Source organism: Phascolarctos cinereus, unplaced genomic scaffold, assembly GCF_003287225.1.
Source record: "Phascolarctos cinereus isolate Bilbo 61053 unplaced genomic scaffold, phaCin_HiC Scaffold_726;HRSCAF=1367, whole genome shotgun sequence".
Lineage (NCBI taxonomy): Eukaryota > Metazoa > Chordata > Mammalia > Diprotodontia > Phascolarctidae > Phascolarctos > Phascolarctos cinereus.
In genome coordinates, this window is record NW_027556098.1 from 371036037 (window position 1) to 371058228 (window position 22192).

The window sequence follows — 22192 nt, forward strand, 5'->3', positions numbered from 1 at the left end:
TGACCCTGGGTAAGTCACTTAACCCCCTTGCCTAGCCATAATAGTAATAATAATAATAATAAATTTGGCTTTTCAGGAGGGAGAGTACTCTATTTCATTAAAAATCCATTTCCCCCTGTATGGTCATTACTCAATTTTGCTGGGTAAGTGATTCTTGGCTGCAAGCCTATATATCCTCTGCCTTTCTCTACTTTTTTATAGTGGCAATTGTATAAGTGATCATATGTGATCCTGATTATGGCTCCTTGATACTTAATTATTTCTTTCTGGCTGCTTTGGTATGGAAGCTCTGGATTTTGGCTATGATATTCATGGGAGTTTTCATTTTGGGGTTTCTTACAGAAAGTGATTGATGGGTTCTTTTTATTTCCACTCTACCCTCTTGTTCTAAGAGATCTGGGAAGTTTCCTTTTAAGATTTCTTGAAAACTGCTGGGAATACTGGAAAACAGTATGGCAAAAACTAGGTATAGACCAGCATCTCAAATCATATACCAAGATAAGGTCAAAAGGGGCACATGATTTACAAATAAAGGGTGATATCATAAGGAATTAGGAGAGCATGGAATAGTTTATCTGTCAGATTAATAGATAAGGGAAGAATTAGGACCAAGCAAGATTGAGCATTATAAAATGTAAATAGATAATTATGATCATATAAACTTAATGACTTTTTGCAAATAAAACCAAAATGAAAAGGAAAGCAGAAAACTGTGGGAAAAATTTTTGCGACAAGTATCTCTGATAAAGGCCACATTTCTCAAACGTATAGAGAACTGCGTCAAATTTATAAAAATACAAGTCATTCTCCAGTTGCTAAATGGTCAAAGGACATGAACAGGCAGTTTTCAGGCAAAGAAGTCAAAGGTATCTATAGTTATGAAAAAATGCTCTAAATCATTATTGATTAGAGAAATGCAAATTAAAACAACTCTGAGATATCCTCTCATACCTATGAGATTAGCTAATGTGACAAAAAAGGAGAATGATAAATGTTGAAGGGGAAGTGGGAAAACTGGGACACTAATGCAGAGTTGGTGGAGTTGTAAACTGATACAACCATTCTGGAGAGAAATTTGGAACTCTGCCCAAAGAACTATAAAACTGTGATACCCTTTGGTCCTACTGCCACTGCTAAGTCTGTATCTCAAAGAGATTAAAACAAGGGAGGGGGGAAGGACCTATATGTACAAAAGTATTTATAGCAGCTCTTTTTGTGGTGGCTAAGAATTGGAAATTGAGGAGAGGACAAGCCCAGCAGTTGGGAAATGGCTGAACAAGCTGTGCTATAAGATTGTGATGGAATATTATTGCAATGTAAGAAATGACAAGCAGGATGATTTCAGAACAATCTGGAAAGACTTGTATGAACGGATGCAAAACGAAGTGAACAGGACCAAGCGAATGTTGTACACAGTAACAGCAATATTGTACAATGTAGAATTGCAAATGACTTAGCTATTCTAAGCAATCCAATGATCAAAGACAATCCCAAAGGATTCATGGTGGAATGTATTATCTGTTTCCAGATAAAGAACTGATATTGTCTGAATGCAGACTGAAGCATATTATTTTCACTTCTTTTTCTTTATTTTTCCCTTCTTTCATTTTTTTTGAGTCTTCTTGCTCAAAATGACTAATACGGAAATGTTTTACATGATTGCACTTGTATAACCTATATTGGACTGTTTATTGTCTCAGGAAGGAGGGAGGGGAGAGAGGGATAGAATTTGGAACTGCTTTGCTCCTGGGGTCCAAGTCACCAGGAAATTACTTGTATCTGAACTTGCTCCTCACTTAGTCCAATACTGTCAACCTAGGGCCTGGGATCACGTCTCCCCCTAGAAGAAGAGGTTTAAGTTCCATCCTCAGTCCACCCGGGATCTGTGGCCCAGAAATAACTAATGGTCGACAAATCTGCCAGTTGGTGGCAATTTGTGGTGCCCCAGTACACAGATCGCAGGGTACCCCAGTATGGGTCTAATACCTTCCCTCTCACTGGTGCCCAGCTTCTCCCCACATATGGAGTCTTCTAAACTAGATCACATCACTAGCGTTTGCACACCTCCCTATCTGGCTACTAGGTGGCACAGCGTATAGCGCACAGGTCTCGGAATCAGGAAGATTGTCTTCCTGTGTGACCTAGGTAAGTCACTTAAACCGGCTTTTTAATGGTTTTTTGTTTTGGTGATTATGCTCATGAAATTGAGTTTCCCCCTGGGTGATGGTGTATTGAATGAATGAATAAAAAAGCATTACTCAATTACCACGTGCCAGGCAGCTTGCTAAACTTTGGGAATAGAAAAAGCAAAAGTAAAGACCATTCCTGCCCGCAGGCAGCTTACCGGCTAATAGGTGAATGCTCCTCAAATTTGGGAGTGGTGGCCGAGGATCTCTGTTTCATCCAGGGAATCACCGGGATGGTGAGTGGAGCCTTACAGGGACTGACAGACTGGAGGTGGGGTTGATTTCGTTATTGCTCCCAGATCTAGAAGTGGACATCAGAGTTGGGGTGGAGAATATGGGCGCCTTGAAGACTAGGGAGGTGATAAAAGGAGGAACAGCACGGTGGGGGTCTGGATTAAGTCACGTCAATAAACATTTATTAAGCGCTTATCAAGTTCCAGGGATACAAAGAAAAGCAAAAATAGTTCGTGCCCTCAAGGAGCTTATGCTTCATTGGGTAGACATCATGAAAGTAACATACAAGATTACACAGAGTTAATCACAGAGGTGATGTCCAAGGGAAGACCGTGAGCAGTGGGGGTGGGGGATGGGCTGGGGGGAAGGGGAGGACGCCAGGAAAGGCTTCTTACAGAAGGCGAGATTTGAAGGAAGCCAGGAGAGATCAGTGCAAAGGCAAAGTCGGGAGGTGAGTGTTTCTGCTCAGGCACAGCAAAGAATCTGGTTGGAAAGGGTGACCTGAGTGGAGGTCGGAGTCGGGGTGCAGTTTTTCAGGCTCTGGAGAGAAGGATAGTATGCTAAGTGATGGGGCAGGGGGAGGAATATGGTGGGAGGCAGGCAGGACTGAACGCTTCCTGCAGCACAGTAATAAGTGGGAGGGGTGTAAGACGCACACCTTAAAAATATCAGACCGATGTTTCAGCAAAGGTAGGCAGCCTGGTCTAGAAACCCCCCCCAAAACAGCCAGTGACACACATAGCGATTTAAGGTTTTCAAAACATTTGACATGGATTATTTCAAATTATCCCCACTTTACAGATGAGGAAACTGCGGATCAAAGAGCTGAAGCGACTTGTCTAGGGTGACACAAGCAAGTATGCGGCTGAATCCAAACATTGGTCTTCTTGACCCTAAGACCGGTAGGATAAAACCATAAGGTATCTCAGGGGCTTGAAATGGACAAAAGCGCAAGTTCAACACGTGCCAAAAGTGCTGCACCCAGAAGTCCCGGAGGTTACATCACTCGTATGCGCAGTGGGTCAGAACTACAATTCCCAGGAGCTCTGCGGCATCGCGTGCCCGGACAACAGCCAATCACCAAGCGGCACGGGGCGGCATGAGGGGGCGGGGCCTGTGGGTATATAAAGGATTTCCCGAGGGGTGTTGGCCCTTTCGCTACACTGTGCTAGGTGGTGTGTTTGTATCCGTTATCCGGTTTCTGCACCCTGACAGAGGAACCTTCCGGCCTGATGGCTTTGCAAGGGCTCCTCCAGGTGCCGGATGGAGAATGGTTGGATAAAACAGCGGCCTGCCTGGTTGCGGAGAGCGTGGCTAAGGCCTGCGCGGGGGTGAGGCGCACTGGGCATGCGCGTTGAAGGGAGCAGCGCACGTGACCCAGACCCTGTCTCCCCTGGAGGACCCGGAGGGAGCTTCCTTCGGGCCCGGAGAGGTGAGTAGGCCTCTGCCCCAGGGCCAGGCGAGGGTTAGATTGGGCCGCGGCTGCTCCCACCCGGGCTCTGCAGGTGGGGTTTGGAGCAGGGAGGGGCATCTTTACTGTAGAGTGGAAGGAACCTTGGATTTGGAGTCTGGGTCCCGGTTCGAGTCCTGTCTCTGCGCCTTGCCCGCGTGTGACCTTGGGCAAGTTTACTAAACCCCTGGGGTCCTCAGTTTCCTTCTCCTGTAAAATGAAGCGGTTGGATCAGCTAACTTGTGGACCCATCCAACTCTGAATCCTTTGAAAAAGGAAGGCGAGGTTTGGGGTGTCCCCCCAACAACAGATTTCGTGTCTAACCAAAGGTAAATCGCGTAACCGCTGGGCCTGGCGACACATTTTGTAAGGCGATTCGAGCTCTAAGGTGCCTTCAGTAAACATTTGTGAATCGCCTGCTATGTGCCAGGCACGGTGCTGAGCTTCCAGCTTTAAAGCCATGGTGCCGTAGATGACAGAGGGGAGCAGGAAGGACCTTTACATGTCATTTTTGGGGTCTCCTCTCCATCCCCCCAATTTCAGCATGATTCCGAGCTCTAAAGAAAAGCGATCTTAGCTCTGGGCCAGGGAGCTTCATTTCTGGTTCTTCGGCTTAGTGGGGGGAGGAGAAGGGAGGGCAAGACTTAGGAGGCCAGGTCTGAGCCTCCTAGCAAGATGAGGTCCAGAGCTGGGTTCTCATTCCTGCATCTATAAAATTTAGGTCGCGCTATGACCTGCCGGTATTGGTTCTTAGCATCCTGATTGGAGAAGGGAACAGTGAGTGGGAGGGGGTGCCCTTGAACCCAGGCCTCTTTGGGGTAGCTGACTAGGGCTGATGGGGGTACTGTTTCTGAAGGAAACCACAGGAAACTTCATACCTATTGGCAGATGCTCTAGAAATGGGCTTTGAAAAGGGAGGAAAGGCCAGCCTGAGGAACTCTTATCACCAAAGGGCTTTTGTTGGAGGGGATTCAGCCTCTGCTGATCGACCATCCCATGGCCATGAGGGTGCCCAGCTGGTGAGGCCAGACCTCCCCCTCCTACCCTTGCAGCTGCAGGCCCTTATCGAAGCTGCGGCAGTTCCTCCTATAGCTGTTGCAGTCAAAAAGGAGCCCAGAGTGACAGTTTCCCGACGGTCGTTGTTCTATTTAACGCTGTAGTAGAACAGCAACATTATGGGAAAAGACAGAAGCTGTCTGTGTTACCTGAACTCTGTTGGTTCAGAGGCATATATGGTCTATCCTGAGAGAGTAGCAGCTTTGGTGCAGATAAGGTTAGGTTTAACAAGGTCTTGGAGGGTGGAAAGCATTTTGTGTACATTGTTTTCTTTGAAGATGATAGCAGTGAACTGTGAAATACCTACTTCAGGCATATTAGCCCCATTTTCCAGATCAGGAAACAAGGGTGGGGGGGACGTCAAGTGACTTGACCTTTGGGGTCCAGCTCTTTGTCCACAGAGCATAGAGGCTGGTGGTGCTAGTATTGGAAACCCCTGTAGTAAATTTATTTTCACTCATGTTGTATTTTCACCTCTTTTCCAGGAACACTTGGTACTGAAGATGAGCTAAAGAGGTGATGATCTTATTGGCCTGTGCTCACTTAGCAGGTGAGTGGAATGGGTGAGAGGTTAATTCGCCTCCCGACTAGTGCCCAGCATCCGATTACAGCTGTCATTAAGATAGATTACCTAAAGCCTTATAATTTGCGAGTGGTGGGTAGGGTTCAGAAACCTGATTTACCAGCAGGCATTTGAGACAGGCACTAAAGATAGATTTACTTCACTGGAGGAGACCTGCAGTTTGTACCCATAATAAATAGATTATTTGTACAAAATAGATGACCTGGACTGTGTCCAACTCCCTGCCGCTACATCCCCCTTCTGGACTAACAAGGACTAGTCAGACTCATGGTATAGCTCATGCTTCTTCCCCTGAACGTGGTAACAGGGGATCCCCAGCAAGTGTGTAGACACGGTGTACTCATGGATTCCTGTCCGTGAACAGATAAAACAAACCTGGTTTAAATGAACTCGGGCTTACCATCTAAATGAAGAATGTCTCACCAGCATGTCTTATCAAGGGCTGTGGCTTGAAGTAGCCACGGGGTCTCCAACTGCATGCAGAACATGCTGGAAAGACTTTGACAGTGCGGGTCACCACATGCCTGCAGCTGCCACTCAGCTTTCCTATACTCATAAACACACACATAGGTACAGGTATGGGGAAGAAACTTTACATAGGGGAACTTAACTCTTAAGTCATTCTGGCTCCATTCACTGCAGTGGCTTTCGTTCTCTTGCTGTCTGGGCTTTTAAGTTTGGGTTTAGAGCATTCACGTTATCTTTATTTTTTTTTTAAACTTTAGTGCCAGCCAAGGATACCTGCTTGCTTTCTACTGGATCGGGTTTCATCAGGTGAGTCCCGTGTCACTGGGAGCCAGTTGTCTGGGCTGAGGCTGTGGTCCTAACATGATCCCACAGTGCATGGGCTTTGTCATGATGTGCTGTCTCGCCCCCTGCGCTGATCCCCAAGCAATGTGTGAGGCAGCCATTGCTGGGGTCAGCCTCCAGATCCCTTGGATTCGGCCCAGTCCGTTCCTCTGTGACTGGTCGAGGATGACTCTCAATCTGGTGGACATGACTTGGATGACACTTGCGGATATGGGACTGAGACCAGCCACAAGCCCCATCACCCAAGAGGTTGGGCCCAGTTAAGAGCTTGCTGATGGTTTATCCTTTTTTCCTCCCGCAGAAGCTGGCCTGCTGGGTGATAGTGTATGATCCACGTTCCTTTTTGATAAAATGCTTGCTGACTTCTTTCGGGAAAGGCTGAATCTTGTATGTAAATTCCTGCTGCTTTTGTTACATGAAGGGACACACGGGGAGATTTTATCAATAAACAAACAGAAAAACTGAATAGCTGTATGAGAACCAAGTATTTCAGTGAAGCCGACAACCTAATGAATGGAGGTGATTATAGGCCTGTCATTACCCAAATACTTTAATGGGCAACTAGAATCCAAGCTCATTAGAAAGAGGTACACAACAACGTTGCAGGGCTCCCTGGAGCCTGCTGGGGAGCCCCTCCTGAACGGGGGAAAACGCTCCCTGAACAAATGAAACACCTGACTCTAGTCACAGTTAAAATTGTTGACCTATTTCTTACTATCCTTTCCCCCCCCCCAGAAAACCCAGGAGCAGCCATTTTAAGGCTTTGCTTTGACTCTTCTGACTCTCCCCATTCCTACAGGAAGACTGAAAGACCTCTCATTTCTGTCCTTCAATGTCAATTGGAGTGTATTTGCTATTTGAGCAAATATTATTAAAATTTTATAAATTACATTTCAAAAAGGTTAAAAGTTTCCACTGTTCCTCCTGGCCCTCCTCTTCCTATACAGTCCTTGCCCAGGTGCTGAGCTGTGAGCCCAGCAGGGCTACATCACAGGGGGGATCTCTGATGAGACGGTGTCCAAAGGCTGCCAGTGACAGTTCATCATAGCATCGTAAAGCTCCTCACTCTGCTCCATGAACTCTTTGTTGGCTTCATTCACATCCAGCTGAGGCGTTGGGTCTAGACAGAGGGAGAAGAGCGTCAGTAGGGACCATCTCCCTGGAAGCTAAGGCAGGCCCAATATTTCCTTACCTAGTAGTCAGAAACAAGTATTTATTGTGATGCAAATCTGATTCTCCCGTTTCCCTTCATCAAACCAGGAAAGGCAGGCCTGTAGGTGTGTACTCTGTGGCTTGAAAATCAAGTTTTGGCAAACCTCCATATCTCTCTGACTATATTTCCCAAAGCACTTTCTAATTCAAAATCATACACATGTAACACTGTCAGGTTAAGGTAGTGTGCCTACTGTTCAGGCCAGTGGGGCAGAAAAACACAAAAGTGTTTTTAAGAAACATGTTCCTAACAATTATGAAAGACTTAACTGAGATCAAGCACACCTACACAGGACTGATGGTGGAGACATGCCTGCCTCCTGAGACAGGAGAAAAGGTGCAAAATGGGAGGCCCACTCGTGGCCACGGCCAAGATGGGAGTTTGTTTTGCCAGACTGTGCTTACTTGTGAGGGTTCTTTTTCCTGTGTATGTGTGTATGTGCATGTGTGTCTAAGTTTGATAATTGAAATAGATAAGATTTAAGTTATCTGAAAGTTAGTAAATCATGAGAAGACATGTATGATCTGATGCAGAATAAAGAAAGCAGAACCAGGAGAATGACACAAACATGACTACAATAATAAGTAAAACACTAAAAGAAAGCTCAAGACTGAGTAACTATAATTGATAGAGTCCTAATAAAGCTGCCCCTAGCCCCAACATTCTAACTTCCTTATGGGCCGCACTGAACAGTAGGCATGCACTGATTTAACCACACCTCAGGCCCCCAGACCCAATTCACATATTTGAACATATCCTTGTTGTATTCAACCACAATCACACCATCCATTTAGCCCAAGATAGGACCACAATAGCTAGCCAATCAGAGAGCAGCATGACCAGGATGTTTGACCACTGAACCATAGAAGGATCCCTCCCATTCCCTAATCCCTTAACAAACTCCTCCTGTCTTTCTAATACTCATAATTTCTGTTGCACAATCAGCATCATTACACTACAAATTTGCCTGTGTGGTCTCACTAAGTTGCTGGTTCCTCTTAGAACCTAGCCCACTTTTGAGGGGCGTCAATTCTCAATAAATGTCTATACTTGGATGAGAGGTGGTCTGACTCTGAATTCTTGGAGATTTCCCCGTGATGGGCAGAGAGGTGGGGACCACCTCAGAGGAATGCTGCCCACACTGTCAGCCCCTGTCGCTGTTTTGGAGAGCTTTGGTCATGATTTTGCTGGAGCTGTCTGGGGCACGTATCTCTAATGGTCAGGTGGGTGGGCAGAGGCCCTGGGGAACCTGGAGTGTTTGTGAGTTTGGCCTTCTCAGGCCCCAGCCAGCAGCAGAGTGAGACACTGAAACACTGTAGGCATTCTCAGCTCTCAGGCTTTATGGCCAACACCAGGAAAGTAAAATTCTCCAAGGCTCCAGGGTCCCCAGCTGCTCCATTCCCCTAGCTAGACACTACTGAGGTAGCACAGTCTAGGGATGAGAACTGGGGCCGAGGAGTCAGGAAACCTGGGTTCAAATTCTGACTCTCCGCTAGACTTTTAACTTGGCTTTGGAGAACAGAAAAGCAGAATGATGGGGCTGAGGTGGAAGCAGACCCAGAGCCTCAGGGGCCACAGCATCTCAGAAGGGAAAGAAGCATCTTACCTTCCAATGCATCATCACCGACTTCTTCGTATGTCTGTCAAAGGGGGAGGGGAGAGGCACGTGAGGGCCCCCAGAAATCCACAGCCACTGCTACACAGGGCTGCCCTCTAGCACGGGGGGCCTTTGGGACTTTGGACCCCGTTCCCACCACTGTTTCTTTTGAAAACGTCAACTCCAATTGTATTATAGAAACCTTGGAACACATTTATGTTGCCAATGAAAAGGAAATAGAGACAATCACTCAGCACAGAGGGTGTCCCCCAGAAGTCACACGTGATCACCAGGAAGGGAACAAGATGGCCCTTTCTCACCGCTCCCCAAGTGTATCCTGAACCATTTTTTCTTACGTACCCTCTCTAAGGGGTCCCCCTCCCTCCGCTGTGTGACCATCAGCTTCCCCGTGGAGCCCTCCCAGTCCTTCCACCAGCCCCGGGCTGGTCTGATCCATCCAGCTCCCTCTCTGGTTTCCTTCCCCACTCCTCCCCACCCAGCCAGGTGCTCTGGGGCTACCTGCATGGTACTCTGGGTGTAGCCATACTGGGGGTAGCTGTAGCTGTAGCTGCCAGTGTTCTGGTCGTAACCCCACTGTGCGTAGTAGTTCTGGTACTGCTGATAATACTGGTTGAGACTATAGCTGTACATCTGGCTGTACTCCATGGGCTTCACTCTGTTCCTTAGGGCACAGGGAAAACACAAAGGAAAGCAGACAAGTCTGTCATTGTGTCCCCCTGCTGAGCCCCAGCCAGCCTGAGGTAATCCCAGCGAGCTGCAGGCCGGCACAGGGACTGGCCTACCTCCTTCCTAAGGATACTGACCAGGGAATCCTAGACTGAGGACCAGAGGGGCCCTCCAAGCTCATCTAGGCCAACTCTTTCACTCTGCAGTTGAAGGATCTGAGATCTGGAGGGCTGAGGAGACTTGCCCAAGGTCACCCAGTGGTAAGTGATGGATCTGGGTAACTGCAGCACCCCACCCTGAACCCTCTATCCACCACCTGAGACTGGGGGAGATCCAGGAGGCCAAAAGCACCCTTCCACAGCCCTGCCTACAAACCCCCGACGGGGAGGAGAGGGAAAGAAGGAGGGGATGGGATCCAGCCAAGAAGATCAGTGTCCCTTGAAGGGCTGACCAGCCAACCCAGATCCCTTCTCCTTCACAGACCCAGGCTCAGGCGCCCACCACCAAATCTGTGGTTGGTTTTGAAGAGTGCGGGTCTGGTATTCATACAGCTTTGAGTAAAAGAAGGCACTCCTCTTGCAGCAGTGAAGTAGCAAGGGGAGACCCTTGCAGCCAGTCAGTGGGGATGGGGTACAGCAGAAGGAAGGTCAATTTTGGCTTTGAGGGCCTGGGTTCAAATCTGGGCTCTGGCACTTACTACCTGTGTGACATCAGGGCCTGCTGCCTCATTATCAAAGGAAGGGGTTGTTGGTCTAAACGACCTTGGAGGTCCATCCAGCTCTCATTTCCCTCCTCGCTGAGAGCTAACCAAAGAGATGCAGAACCCCGGGACAAGAACGTTCTGGCTCCCTCCCCATTCCCCACCCAGGACCAGGACTTACGCCTTGGGGATAGCCACACTCAGGCGCACTGGCTTCGAACCCAGCCCCACTGCCCCTTGGCACTCAGTCAGGGCGCGCTTCTGTTCCAGCTCATCTGTGAATTTCACGAAGCCATAACCCCTAGAGAATGAAGCATCAGTTCAGTCCCAGGTGGCCACATTGGGCCGTGCTCAAGCCCTCCTAGGGAAGTGGGCAGGACTGTCAAAACCACAGAGGTTCCTGAGCTGGGACGTGCAGGAACTCAGAGTTTTATTTCAATATCCCATAATTCTTTGCCTCCTCACCTGACCCTCCCCGGCCAGCTGGCCAATATGAACGTCCCTCTGTTCATGCTGCCACGCTGCTCTCCCCTCTGCCCACACTCTAGCCAACTTCTCCCCAACCTTCCCAACTCCCCAAGGAGCCTTCCCGGGTTCTGGGTCTGGAGCTCTCTGCTTCCCCCTGACCTTAGAGCCCTAGTAAGCCGGACTTCTCACTGGGCATACATCACCGGCTGCCTGGCGATGTTCCCTGACCTTGGTCTGGCATTCATGTAACCACTGCAAATGTCTCTGCTTCTCTGTATTCCCATGAGGCCTAACACAGGATGAGTTGCTCAAATTCTCACTGAATAAACAAATGAGGAGCTACGGAAACAATTACTATTCCAGAACAGCATTCTAGAAAAAAATACTCTTCTAGAAATGTTCTCTGTGGCCACCAATACCAAATCAAATGCTACCTTGAACTTGAGCCTGTGGGGAAATCTCTAACACACCAGAACCAACTGCTCCCAAGTGAAAATTTCCTTAGGGAGACCAGGGTTCAAGCCGGACACATATGCCTGCATGACAGCCCTTTGTGCAGACAGACACGAAGGCCTGGGGGACTCTCTCAGGGGGCTCTCAAGGTTGCATAGCCCATCTAGGACCTGGAAGCCCCCCAAAATGGAGGAACACCAAGGGGCACGTCAAGAGCAACTCTAGGGGAGCGTGGGTCACCTTGGTGAAGATGTAAGCGCCGATGCTTTAGGGTTGCACCCTTGCATCCTTCTTGCCTGAACAGCCAATGCCCTATTATCCCCTCTTTGGCTGTGACCAGCCAGGGCAGGGGAGATGTTCAAAACGAAGGGGTGTTTGAGGTGCTCAAGAATTCCACGGCCCAACACGTGCTGTGTGAATGAGGCTGACCCTCTCTTTCTCCAGCACTTTAACACGAGCTTTTAAACCTACTCCAGAATTATCTCCCTAACACAACTGTGGTCTAATATCACCTTCCAAAAAGGAAACCGAGGCCTAGAATGGGAAAATGACAGCTTCAGGAAAAACTGAGATGCAGCAGCACAGGATGGTGGGCAGGGAAGGAAACTTCAGAGTTTCCTCATCTTAAGATGAAGGGAACGGAAATCTAGAGGGAAGACATGAGCACACTCTTGGAGCAGCCTCATGGTCTGGAGGGGTTGACCTTGGGAGATGAAGGTGGACAAGGCAGTAACGACAAAGGCCAACAATCCTGGACTGGGAGCCAAGAAACCAGGACTCTGGCCTGGGTGGAGCCTGTGGTCTCATTGTGTGACCCTGAGGAAGTCACTCTCCCTCTTCTACCTCTAAAACGACGGCCTTAGACTAGACAACCTTGAGGTTCCCTCCCAGCTCTGACACTCTATGCTCTGAGGGCCCTCCCAGCTCTGACATCCTGTGTCCTAAGGGCCCTCCCAGCCCTGACATCCTGGGTTCTAAGGGCCCTCCTACCTCTGACATCCTGGTTCTAAGGGCCCTCCCAGCCCTGACATCCTGTGTTCTAAGGGCCCTCCCAGCCCTGACATCCTGGGTTCTAAGGGCCCTCCCAGCCCTGACATCCTGGGTTCTAAGGGCCCTCCCAGCCCTGACATCCTGGGTTCTAAGGGCCCTCCCAGCCCTGACATCCTGGGTTCTAAGGGCCCTCCCAGCCCTGACATCCTGGGTTCTAAGGGCCCTCCCAGCCCTGACATCCTGGGTTCTAAGGGCCCTCCCAGCCCTGACATCCTGGGTTCTAAGGGCCCTCCCAGCCCTGACATCCTGGGTTCTAAGGGCCCTCCCAGCCCTGACATCCTGGGTTCTAAGGGCCCTCCTACCTCTGACATCCTGTGCTCTAAGGGCCCTCCCAGCCCTGACATCCTGGGTTCTAAGGGCCCTCCCAGCCCTGACATCCTGTGTTCTAAGGGCCCTCCCAGCCCTGACATCCTGTGTTCTAAGGGCCCTCCCAGCCCTGACATCCTGTGTTCTAAGGGCCCTCCCAGCCCTGACATCCTGTGTTCTAAGGGCCCCTCCCAGCCCTGACATCCTGTGCTCTAAGGGCCCTCCCAGCCCTGACAATCCTGTGCTCTAAGGGCCCTCCCAGCCCTGACATCCTGTGTTCTAAGGGCACTCCTAGCTGTGACATTTCGTGAAATCCATTTGATTAAGCTCAGCAAAGCAAGTAGGAGGTTACATCTACAAAAGCCTTTGGAGCCTTGCAGGCCCCCTTGTGGGTTCTATGGATCACACCCCTCTCCTCCTTGAATGAATCAGCTCAGAGGCTGAAGGTCCTCACTGCAGGAACCAGTGTTCATCTGGCCCCCATACCCCCTAAGCATGTCCCCTCCATCTTCTGCCAATCGGCCTGGCCTGTTCACTTTCTTCAGAATTCTGACAACTGCTCTGAACGGGGAAGACACAGGGATGGGGGTGGGGGTGATGGCCTTACTTAGAGACTCCTGCCTGGTCCAGGACCACCTTGCCTCCTCGACACGAGGGGTAGACTTTAACAAAGAATTCATAGAGCATGCCATCATCCACGTCTGGGCTGAGGTCCCTTACAAAGAGTGAGTACTCAGGGCTGAGGGAGAGAGAGAGAAGGACACAATCAGAGACAAAGGGCAGAGCAGAGCTAAGAAGAGCCCTAGGGACCTAACCCACTGCAGTGTGCCCTTCCTCCTGGGCCTGGAGGGAAGCCTTGACCTTCTGAGGACCCTCCTGGTCATCAAGAAGACCCTTCCTCTATTGCCCAGAATCATAGCCCAGCAGTCTCCTGCTTCATGGTGTGTAGCTGGCTGACCCCATGCCATCCTTGGAAACCTCATGTAAAACAGTGGGCTTATGGGTAACTTTGCAGGGTTCCAAACAGGGGTAACTAGGGAGTCTGGAGCCCAGGAGGAATTCTCAGAGCTATGGCCTCCTCTAAAATTTACACTGAGAAAGAGGCAGTCTTATCCCCTCCCCCTCCTACCCCTTGCCAAAACAAAAATAAATATACTCTTTGTATATGCATATGTGCATGCATGTATGTGAGGGGTGGGGTTAAAGGGACACAAGAAGGAGAAGGTATGGATCATAACCTCAAGGAAGACAAGCAGCTGATGGCAGAGAAAGCAAGCGGGGGGGGGGGGGGGAGGCCGGACGTGGTCACAGCTGAACGTCATGTGAGGCTCAGCCACACGAGGCTCTGGGGTCCCAGCAGGCCAGGCCCCAGCACCCACTGCTATGGCCCTGATGCCCCATGGCTCCAGAAGAGGGAGAAGCCCTGGGGCCCCTCTTGGACTCACCTATTATCTGGTTGTTTCCCATAAGTGGCGTAGTTCAGTTTAAAACGTTTTGCCTGAAACAACAGTGCAGAGTCAGGAGAGGGTCACTCTAGGGCCAAACAACATTCAGAAGAGGCATGAAATAACCATGGATGTACTCACTGGTGTGCCAACTTGGTACAGCGTGGGGTGGTGCAGTGGAAAGAACCCTGGACTGGGGAGTCAGGAGACCTGGGTTCAAGTTCCAGCTCCACCACTTACAAGCTAGGTGACCTTAGGCAAGTCAGTAAAACTCTCTGAGCCTCAGTTTCATCATCTGTAAAATGGGAATAATAACACTTGCACTCCCTACCCTACAGGGTTGCTGTGGGGAACAAATGAGATCGCGGATAGAAAGCCTTTCCTCAACATCCTACAACAAGAGGAGTTATCACTGCTATCACCACTTACGATCAACAGCTGCAAACTGAAGGTGGCCCGAGGGTGCTCTGGACTGCGGGGTCCCTCCTCCAACACTTACTCACTGTGGGGCCACAGACAAGTCAGTGAGCCTCCTGAACCTCAGGCCACTCTAAAACTTATCTCCTGGTGGGGTAGGCATGCCTGCCTGGGGACACCGGGCAGAGGCTTCCTTCTCTTGGCTTAGTGTCACATCTACCCTGTGACTAGTGTCTCACTCAGGCTCCTGTGACAAACTCATGGTCCTTACTGGTGTGGCTCCGGGGAGGGGTTTTCCATTTATTTTATGCAAACACTTCTCAGCTGTGGCCAGATCGCAAATTCCACAAAGCAGTAGCCAGCAGGGATCCTGGAGAGAAAGGAAGGCAAGATCAGGGTTAGGGCAAGACCTAGTGACCTCTGAGAAGGAGGCCCTAATTAGAGGTGTCCCAGAAAAAGGGCCAGAGGACACGCGGTCAACTGCTCAGCGACTTAAGACCTGAGTGACCCAGAGTGTTCGTAAACTGGATGAGCTGATCTCCAAGGCCCTTCCAGCTCTGAAGCCATAGTTCTGTGGAAGGAAACCAGATGGTCTAATGGAGCTCACCACTGTGTTACCCACGGAATCTCTGCTCTTATATAACTGGATTGGTACAGGGAACTCCCAGTTTGAGAGATGCCTCTAGCAAAGGGGATCATTAAGGGTTCAACAACTTAAGAGTGCTGAAGGGCTGCCTGGGCGCTCTGAGAGGGGTAATGACTTGCCCAGAGTCACACAGCCAGGTCATCAGAGGTGAGGCTTGACTGACATGTGAGGTCTTCCTGACATGTGGCTAGGGTGATCTGTAGATGGTAAAGTGACAGGGATCACACCTGTGATTATACTGATCACAGGTGAGGAACTGCCTGCCACCAAATGCAGGTCAACACCTTTCCAGTGACTCCTAGTCCTGGGGAGCTGCCTAGAATGATGTACCATGAAGAGATCTGCTCACAAGTTGGTGTTTGTCTGGGGTGTAATTGCAGGTCTCCCCCATTATACCACGCAGCCTCTCACCCATACATATGAATGCTAATGCTACTGTTGGTGGTAATGGCAAGGATGGGATGGCAAAGCGAAATCACAGAATCCCAGACTTTTCCTGCATGAAGAATCCCCTCGACAGCCTCTCAGGCTCTGCTTGAATACCCCTGGAACACTCTATAGCTCCCAAGGCATCCGTAACCCTATAATCCTAATTTAGTCAATAATCACAGGCGAGATTACTTCTTAGTAGCAGAGGATCAGAGTTGAGAAGAACACTCCTATCACGACTCCACCACCACAAGGTCATGGAGCCAGCCTGCACCAAACGCTTCTGGGAAGGAAGAATTCCCTACTTTCCAGCAAGCCAGGCTGTTCTGCTTTGGGACAGCTCTGCATTTCAGTGTGTTAGACCCTGTTGAGCTGGAACCTGCCTCTCTGCAACATCCTCCAATTGTCCCTAGTTCTGTCTTCGGGCCCAGCAGAAGGCAGCTCATCCCTCCTGACTATCGACAGCCTGTAAAAGTTTGAAGACGGTTATCATTCCTCCCCTAAATCTTCCAGTGATCCCCCTATGGTCTCTGTGCATGGTCCTCACTTCCAGCCATTGTGGCTGCCCTTCCTTGCATAAACTCCAGCTGGCCATGGTACCTTCCTCAAACGAGGCACTCAGAATGGAACACAGGCCTCCAAGTGTGTCTGGCCAGCACAGATAGCAGCAGGACTGTTACTTCCTTCGTCCTGGACGTGCCTCTAACAATATAGGCTAAGATCAAATGAGCGTTTTTTCTTCCTGCCACATCACATTGTTAACTCACATTGAGCTTGCAGTCCCCTAAGAATCTCAGATCTTTTTCACATTAACAATTGATTAGTTATGTCTCCCCCATCCATCCTTGTACAGATCTTTTTTTTTTTTGCTATCATTTATATAGCACTTTAAGCTCTGCAAAGCATTTTACAAATATTATCTCATTTGATCCTCAAAAATAACCCTGGGGGGTAGGTGCTATCATTATCTCCATTTTACAGATAAGGAAACTAAGGGCCACATGGCCAGTAATAATAATAGCTAGTAATAGCAAACCTTTATATAGCATCTACCATGGGCCAGACACTGTGCTAAGCACTTTACAAATATTGTCTTATTTTATCCTCACAAGCACTAGGTGTTTTTATTATCCCCATTTTACATATGAGGAAACTGAGGCAAGCAGGGTTAAGTGACTTGCCCAGGGGTCATACAGCTAGCCAGTAAGATTCTGGAGCTGGACTTGAATTACAAGTTTTCCTGACTCTAAGCCCATCATTCTCTCTTCTGTGCCACCATCAGCCTTCTTAGCTATAATCCTACGCAAAGCTACTTTGGAAAGTATAAAGCTCTGAACAAATCATTCACTCTTAAACTGGAAGGGAACTCAGGAATCATCCTTATTTGACAGATAGGGAAACTGAGGTCCAGAGAAGAGTAGAGACTTATTCACCTGGGTTTCCTTTCTTTCTGCTCTGGTTCTGTCTGAGAATGCTAATGGAAATGAAAATGGCTAAAAGGCCAGGGGGACCCATCAGAGAACCTCAGTCCAAATCCCATCTCTGACACATACTACCTTTACTTTAGGTAAGTCCCTTAAACCATCTGTGCCTCAGTTTCCTCATTTCTAAACTGAGGGAAAAAAATAAAACAAAATGAAAGGATTGACCTAGATGCTCTGAGGTCCCTTCCGGCTTCAGATCTATGGTCCTGTGAAGTTACAGAGAAGCAGATTTCAGTTCAATATCAGGAAGGCCTTTCTAAAATACATTTATTTAACACTGATATACTTGTGAGGTAGTGAGCTTCCTGTCACTGGAGATCATAGGATCACAGAAGGTCACAGGATATGAATAGACAGTTTTCTGAGGAAAATCCTAAGCTATTAACAGCCAGATGAAAAAATGCTCTAAATCACTAATCATTAGAGAAACGTAAATTAAAGCACCTCTGAAGTACCACTTCATTACCCATCACATTAGCAAAGCTGACAGAAAAAGGAAAGTGACAAATGCTGGACAAGCTGTGTGGGAAAACAGGTACATTCATGGACTGCTGGTGGAGCCGTGAACTGGTCCAACCATTCTGGAGAGCACTTTGGAACTGGGCCCCAAAAACATTCACAGCAGCTCTTTCTGTGGTGGCAACGAACTGGAAACTGAGAGGATGCCCATCAACTGGGGAAGAAATGAGGAGCAGGATGGTTTTAGAAAAACCTGGGTAGACTTGTATGAACTGAAGCAGAGTGAAGTGAGCAGAACCAGGAGAAATAACAACAATGCTGTAGAGACAAACAACTCTGAAAAGCTTAGAAACTCTGATCACAACGTCCCATCACAATTACAGAGGACTCATGATGAAACATGCCACCCACTTCCTGGTTTTGCTTGACCCTATTCATCTGTTACAAGGGAGAGCTCCTCTGGGGAGGGGAAAGGATAGGGATGTAAGGACAGAAGAGAGCACCAATAAAGCACTTCAGAATCCTCGTAAGAGAAGCAGCTTGGAAAATACAGTACCCAGTGAGCCTGTTGCGGATGATTTTAACGCTCAGAACGGTCTCTCCCATGGTGGCGAAAGCTCTGGAGATAAAGTTCTCATCCATGTAGGGTTCCAGCTGTAAGAAAATCAGCACTGTTGGGGAAACCTGGAGGAAAGCACCAACCCCCCACCTCACCCCCAGCAGCCAGGGAGAGGCCACACCTGCCTTCCTCAAGACTGCCAAGGACTCAGCTTCTCTGAACATTCTTCATTTGAAATACAGAAATAATACCTGGAATACCTACCTCCCAAGGCCAAGTAGACCTCAAGGCAGGAAAACCTGGTTCTGAATCTCATTTCTAACCCGTACTAGCTGTGTGGCCCCAGGCAAAGTACATGCTAGCCTCTGTGCCTCAATTTCTTCATTTGTAAAATGAGTATAAACCACCCTGGGTATTTCACAGGGTTGTGCAGAGGACCCAGTGAAAAAAAATAAGTAAAGGGTTTTGAACGAGAATTAAATTAAAACAGTTTGTAAACCTTTAAGCCCTACCTCTCTCTTTGGGGCCTAGCCCAGTACTACCTCCCACAGGGGGCCCTTCTGGATTTCCTCAGTTGTTAATGTCTCCTTCCACACAAAGTATTTACTTCACACCTTCAGACTGGTGGTCATTCACCTCCAGCAGAATGTAAGCTTCTGTAAAAGAGTTATTTCTCCAGAACCTAGTCCAATGCTGACACATTCAACCAACCCACCCATCGATCAGCAAGTATTTATTAAGTGCTTACTATGGGCTAAGAATTGGGGCTACAAAGACAAGCAAAAACAGTCCCTCAGGGAGTTCACATTCTGTAAAAAATGTTTATTCTCTTTTGTATATCACCAAAATCTTCCCCAGTATCCTCTCCTCTCCCCCCCTCCCAGAGAGCTATGCCATATAAGAAATAATACGTTTAAAGACAAAAATTCAGCAAAACGGTTCTATCTATAGAAAACAGTCTAAAAATATATGCAATGTTTGTGAACCTCCCACCTCTGCGAAGGCGTGGGCTAAGGGTATCTTATCTCTTCTTTGGAACCATGTTTGTGCTTTGTAATTTTACTGTATTTTAACATTTTGGGTGGTGGTTCTTTCCACTTACATTGCTGTAATTTTCAGGGCTCCGCTCCATTTATTCTAGCACTTAGCACTGTACCTGGCATACAGTAGGTACTTAATACATGTGAGTTCACTGACTGACTGCATTGCTTCATACAGATCTTCTCACGCTTCTCAAACTCATCACTGTCCTCATTTCTTAGGGCTCGGTAATATTCTATTCAAATATCACAATCACACCCATGGACCACAATGGGCTTCTTAGACCCTTCTCCAATCCATGAGCAATTACTTTTTTCCCCCCAAGTTGTTTTTTTTTAAACCACAAAAAAAGGACGGCTATAAATACTTTGGTGTCTGTGGGGACTTTCTTGCTCATCAGTGGACTTCTTAGGATATAAATTTGTAAGGGAATCTTTGGTTCAAAGGGTATGGACATTTTAGTCCCTTTGTTTACATTAATTTCGAATTGCTTTCCTAACTGAATGTGCCAAGAAGCTCATATTTTGGTATGGAAGACGATCTGCAAATAACTAGACACGTGCATGATATATACAATGTAAACAGAAGTAAGTAATAGGAGGAAAGTACTAGTACTGGAGGAAGGGGAATACAGAAGGAAGGTTTCTTGCAAAAGGTGGGATTGCATTATCTTGGAACAAGCTAGGGCCTCAGACCAAACATTGACACTTACTAGCTGTGTGACCCTGGGCAAGTCACTTAACCCCAATTGCCTTTAAAAAAAAAAGCTAAGGAAGCTAAGGGTCAAAGGAGAGGCCGGACAGTGTTACAAGCACTGGCAACAACCAATGCAAAGGTCTGGAGTCTGGACATGGGAGTGTCCAGTTTGAGGAACTGGCAGGTCAGCGTACCCTGCACCTTATGGAGGATAATCAAATGTAAGAAGCCAGGAAAAGTAGGAAGGGGCCAGGCTTTGAGAGCTTTAAACACCAGATAATGAACTCTACACTAGATCCAGCTTGAAAGCCCAAGAGATCCTCAAGCCCCGCCCCTTTTGTGTGTGGTCTTCCCTAGCAGAACGAAAACCCCTGGAGAGTAGGGATTGATTGGTTTTCCTTTCTCAGTGCCGCCCCAAACGCTTAAGGCGATGCCTGGCATGCAGTAAATGTTTAATAAATGTCCCATCTGGTATACAGTCTCTCTGGACTAGCTACTGTAACTGTCGGAATGCCATCCCCATCTCCTTGAGGGTCACTTTCAGCCCAAGGCCCCACACTCATCCCTAATAATCCTAAAATGTGTGACGGCCGAGGACAGTAAGTGGCAACTACCCAAAGCCTTTTGCACCCACGCCCACAAATGCCCATTTTACAGAGGTAGAAGCTGAGGCCCGGAGAAGATAAATGACTAAGAAGGAAGAGCCGGGCTGGGATTCGAACTCACGTCCCTCCCATCCCCGAGGCGAGTCCTCGACTCCCCGCACCACGGCTGAGGGGGGGTCCCGATTCTCACCCTACACCACCTCCCCGAGCCCCGCCCGCCCGCAGCTCCGCCCGCGCACCCTCTGCCGTCCCCTGCGTGCTCACTTACGTCCCCCATCCACAGGGAGGCCGCCATGGCCGCGCGACCCCGCGCGGCCCGGGGCTCTCGGAGGCCGAGGCGCCGCCCGCGCACACACCAACTCCGCCTGCGCCACTGGGCATGCGCTGCCGCCACCGAGGGCGCATGCTCAGCGCCGCGTCCGCCCACGCTTCCCGGGGCAGGGGGCGGGGAGGGGCGGGGCGAAGCCAGACTCTGCACCGAGTGGGAGGGGCTTGGATGTTCCAGCCGGCCGACCTTTAGGGGCGGGGCCAGGCTTCCATTTCCTCCCGAGTGGGAGGGGCCGGAACGTGTTAACCAGTGTGCGCGTTTGGGGGCGGGGCTCGGCGAGGTTTCACTGATAAGAGGGGCCGGCATAGGGAGACTCTGCATCCGGGTGCAAGATAGGGCAAAGATTAGGTTGATGATTGATCGATTTTAATTTTTTTTATTTTTGGACTTAACAAACATCACATAATATGGGCCTTCCTATATGCCTAGTAGAACAGAAAAATAGGATAGAGGGATGTATATGAAACTGCAAGTCTCTATTAATTACCTATTATTAATTATCTACAATTTGCTTTTTCTTAGGACAGCTAGGTAAACAGAATGGATAGAGTGCCAAGCCTGGAATCAGGAAGTCTCATCTTCCCAAGTTCAAATCCAGCCTCAGACACTTGACTAGTTGTGTGACCCTGGACAAGTCACTTAGCCTTGTTTGCCTCAGTTTCCTCATCTGTAAAATGAGCTGGAGGAGGAAATGGGAAACCACTCAAAGAATGGGACGGGATTGAAAAAACACTGAACTGACTGCTTTTCTTAAGTACACAATAAAGCTGTCCTGCTTTTCAGTGATTCCTTCTGTTCTTGGTGCATTCTTAAAAAATGCTTCAATTGCTAAAAATTGTCTACGTGTAACTGGGAGAAAATAAACTATTATTTTAAAAATAATAAAAATGCTTCAATGCCTCTCCATCAATTAGGAAGGAGTCAAAGGATGGTCTTGTTACATACAGGGTGGGCCCAGGTAAGGCTGGATAATGTTTATTTATAAAGTACCCAATCAATCCAGTTGCGTCTTGCTCTCTCTGGCTATGCTTTACTGCTAGGCCCTGCCAGCACAGGTCCAGCCTCTAGGCCTTCATATTCACCCCAGGGCCTGCTCCAATGCTCTTGAGTAGGTTCTTCAAGTGGGCGATATCGTCCTGTGGAGGGTGCTGGAATCATCCAGGGGGGCTGTAATTTTTTGAAATGATGCAAATTTCAAAAACAAAACAAAAACCCTTGAAGGTTAAATAAAGTAGATTTCCAGGGGGTGCTGAGAAAATTTTTTAAAAGGGAGCCAAATAAGTTTGGGAA

General features: G+C 48.5%; 1 protein-coding gene, 1 long non-coding RNA gene and 3 other non-coding genes across 5 annotated transcripts; 4 read left to right on the forward strand and 1 right to left on the reverse strand.

Moving 5' to 3' along the window:
- Positions 1-3554: 3554 nt before the first annotated feature.
- Positions 3555-6785, forward strand: LOC110206177 (uncharacterized). The gene is made up of 4 exons (XR_002323825.2): positions 3555-3852; positions 5412-5476; positions 6235-6283; positions 6621-6785. It is a non-coding gene; the product is annotated as an uncharacterized LOC110206177 (long non-coding RNA).
- Positions 4925-5061, forward strand: LOC144454660 (small nucleolar RNA SNORA16B/SNORA16A family). Its single transcript, XR_013483170.1, has one exon. It is a non-coding gene; the product is annotated as a small nucleolar RNA SNORA16B/SNORA16A family (small nucleolar RNA).
- On the forward strand, positions 5933-6063 carry LOC144454667 (small nucleolar RNA SNORA44). Its single transcript, XR_013483177.1, has one exon. It is a non-coding gene; the product is annotated as a small nucleolar RNA SNORA44 (small nucleolar RNA).
- LOC144454685 (small nucleolar RNA SNORD99) lies at positions 6474-6547 on the forward strand. The gene has a single exon (XR_013483195.1). It is a non-coding gene; the product is annotated as a small nucleolar RNA SNORD99 (small nucleolar RNA).
- Positions 6786-6851: 66 nt separating the features above from the next.
- TRNAU1AP (tRNA selenocysteine 1 associated protein 1) lies at positions 6852-20959 on the reverse strand. Its single transcript, XM_020983317.2, is given in 10 exon segments — positions 6852-7439; positions 9139-9172; positions 9649-9811; positions 10698-10817; positions 13401-13532; positions 14239-14291; positions 14927-14994; positions 14997-15025; positions 18230-18327; positions 20843-20959. Coding segments are annotated over 10 exon segments (861 nt in total). The 5' UTR covers positions 20870-20959; the 3' UTR covers positions 6852-7302.
- Positions 20960-22192: the final 1233 nt, after the last annotated feature.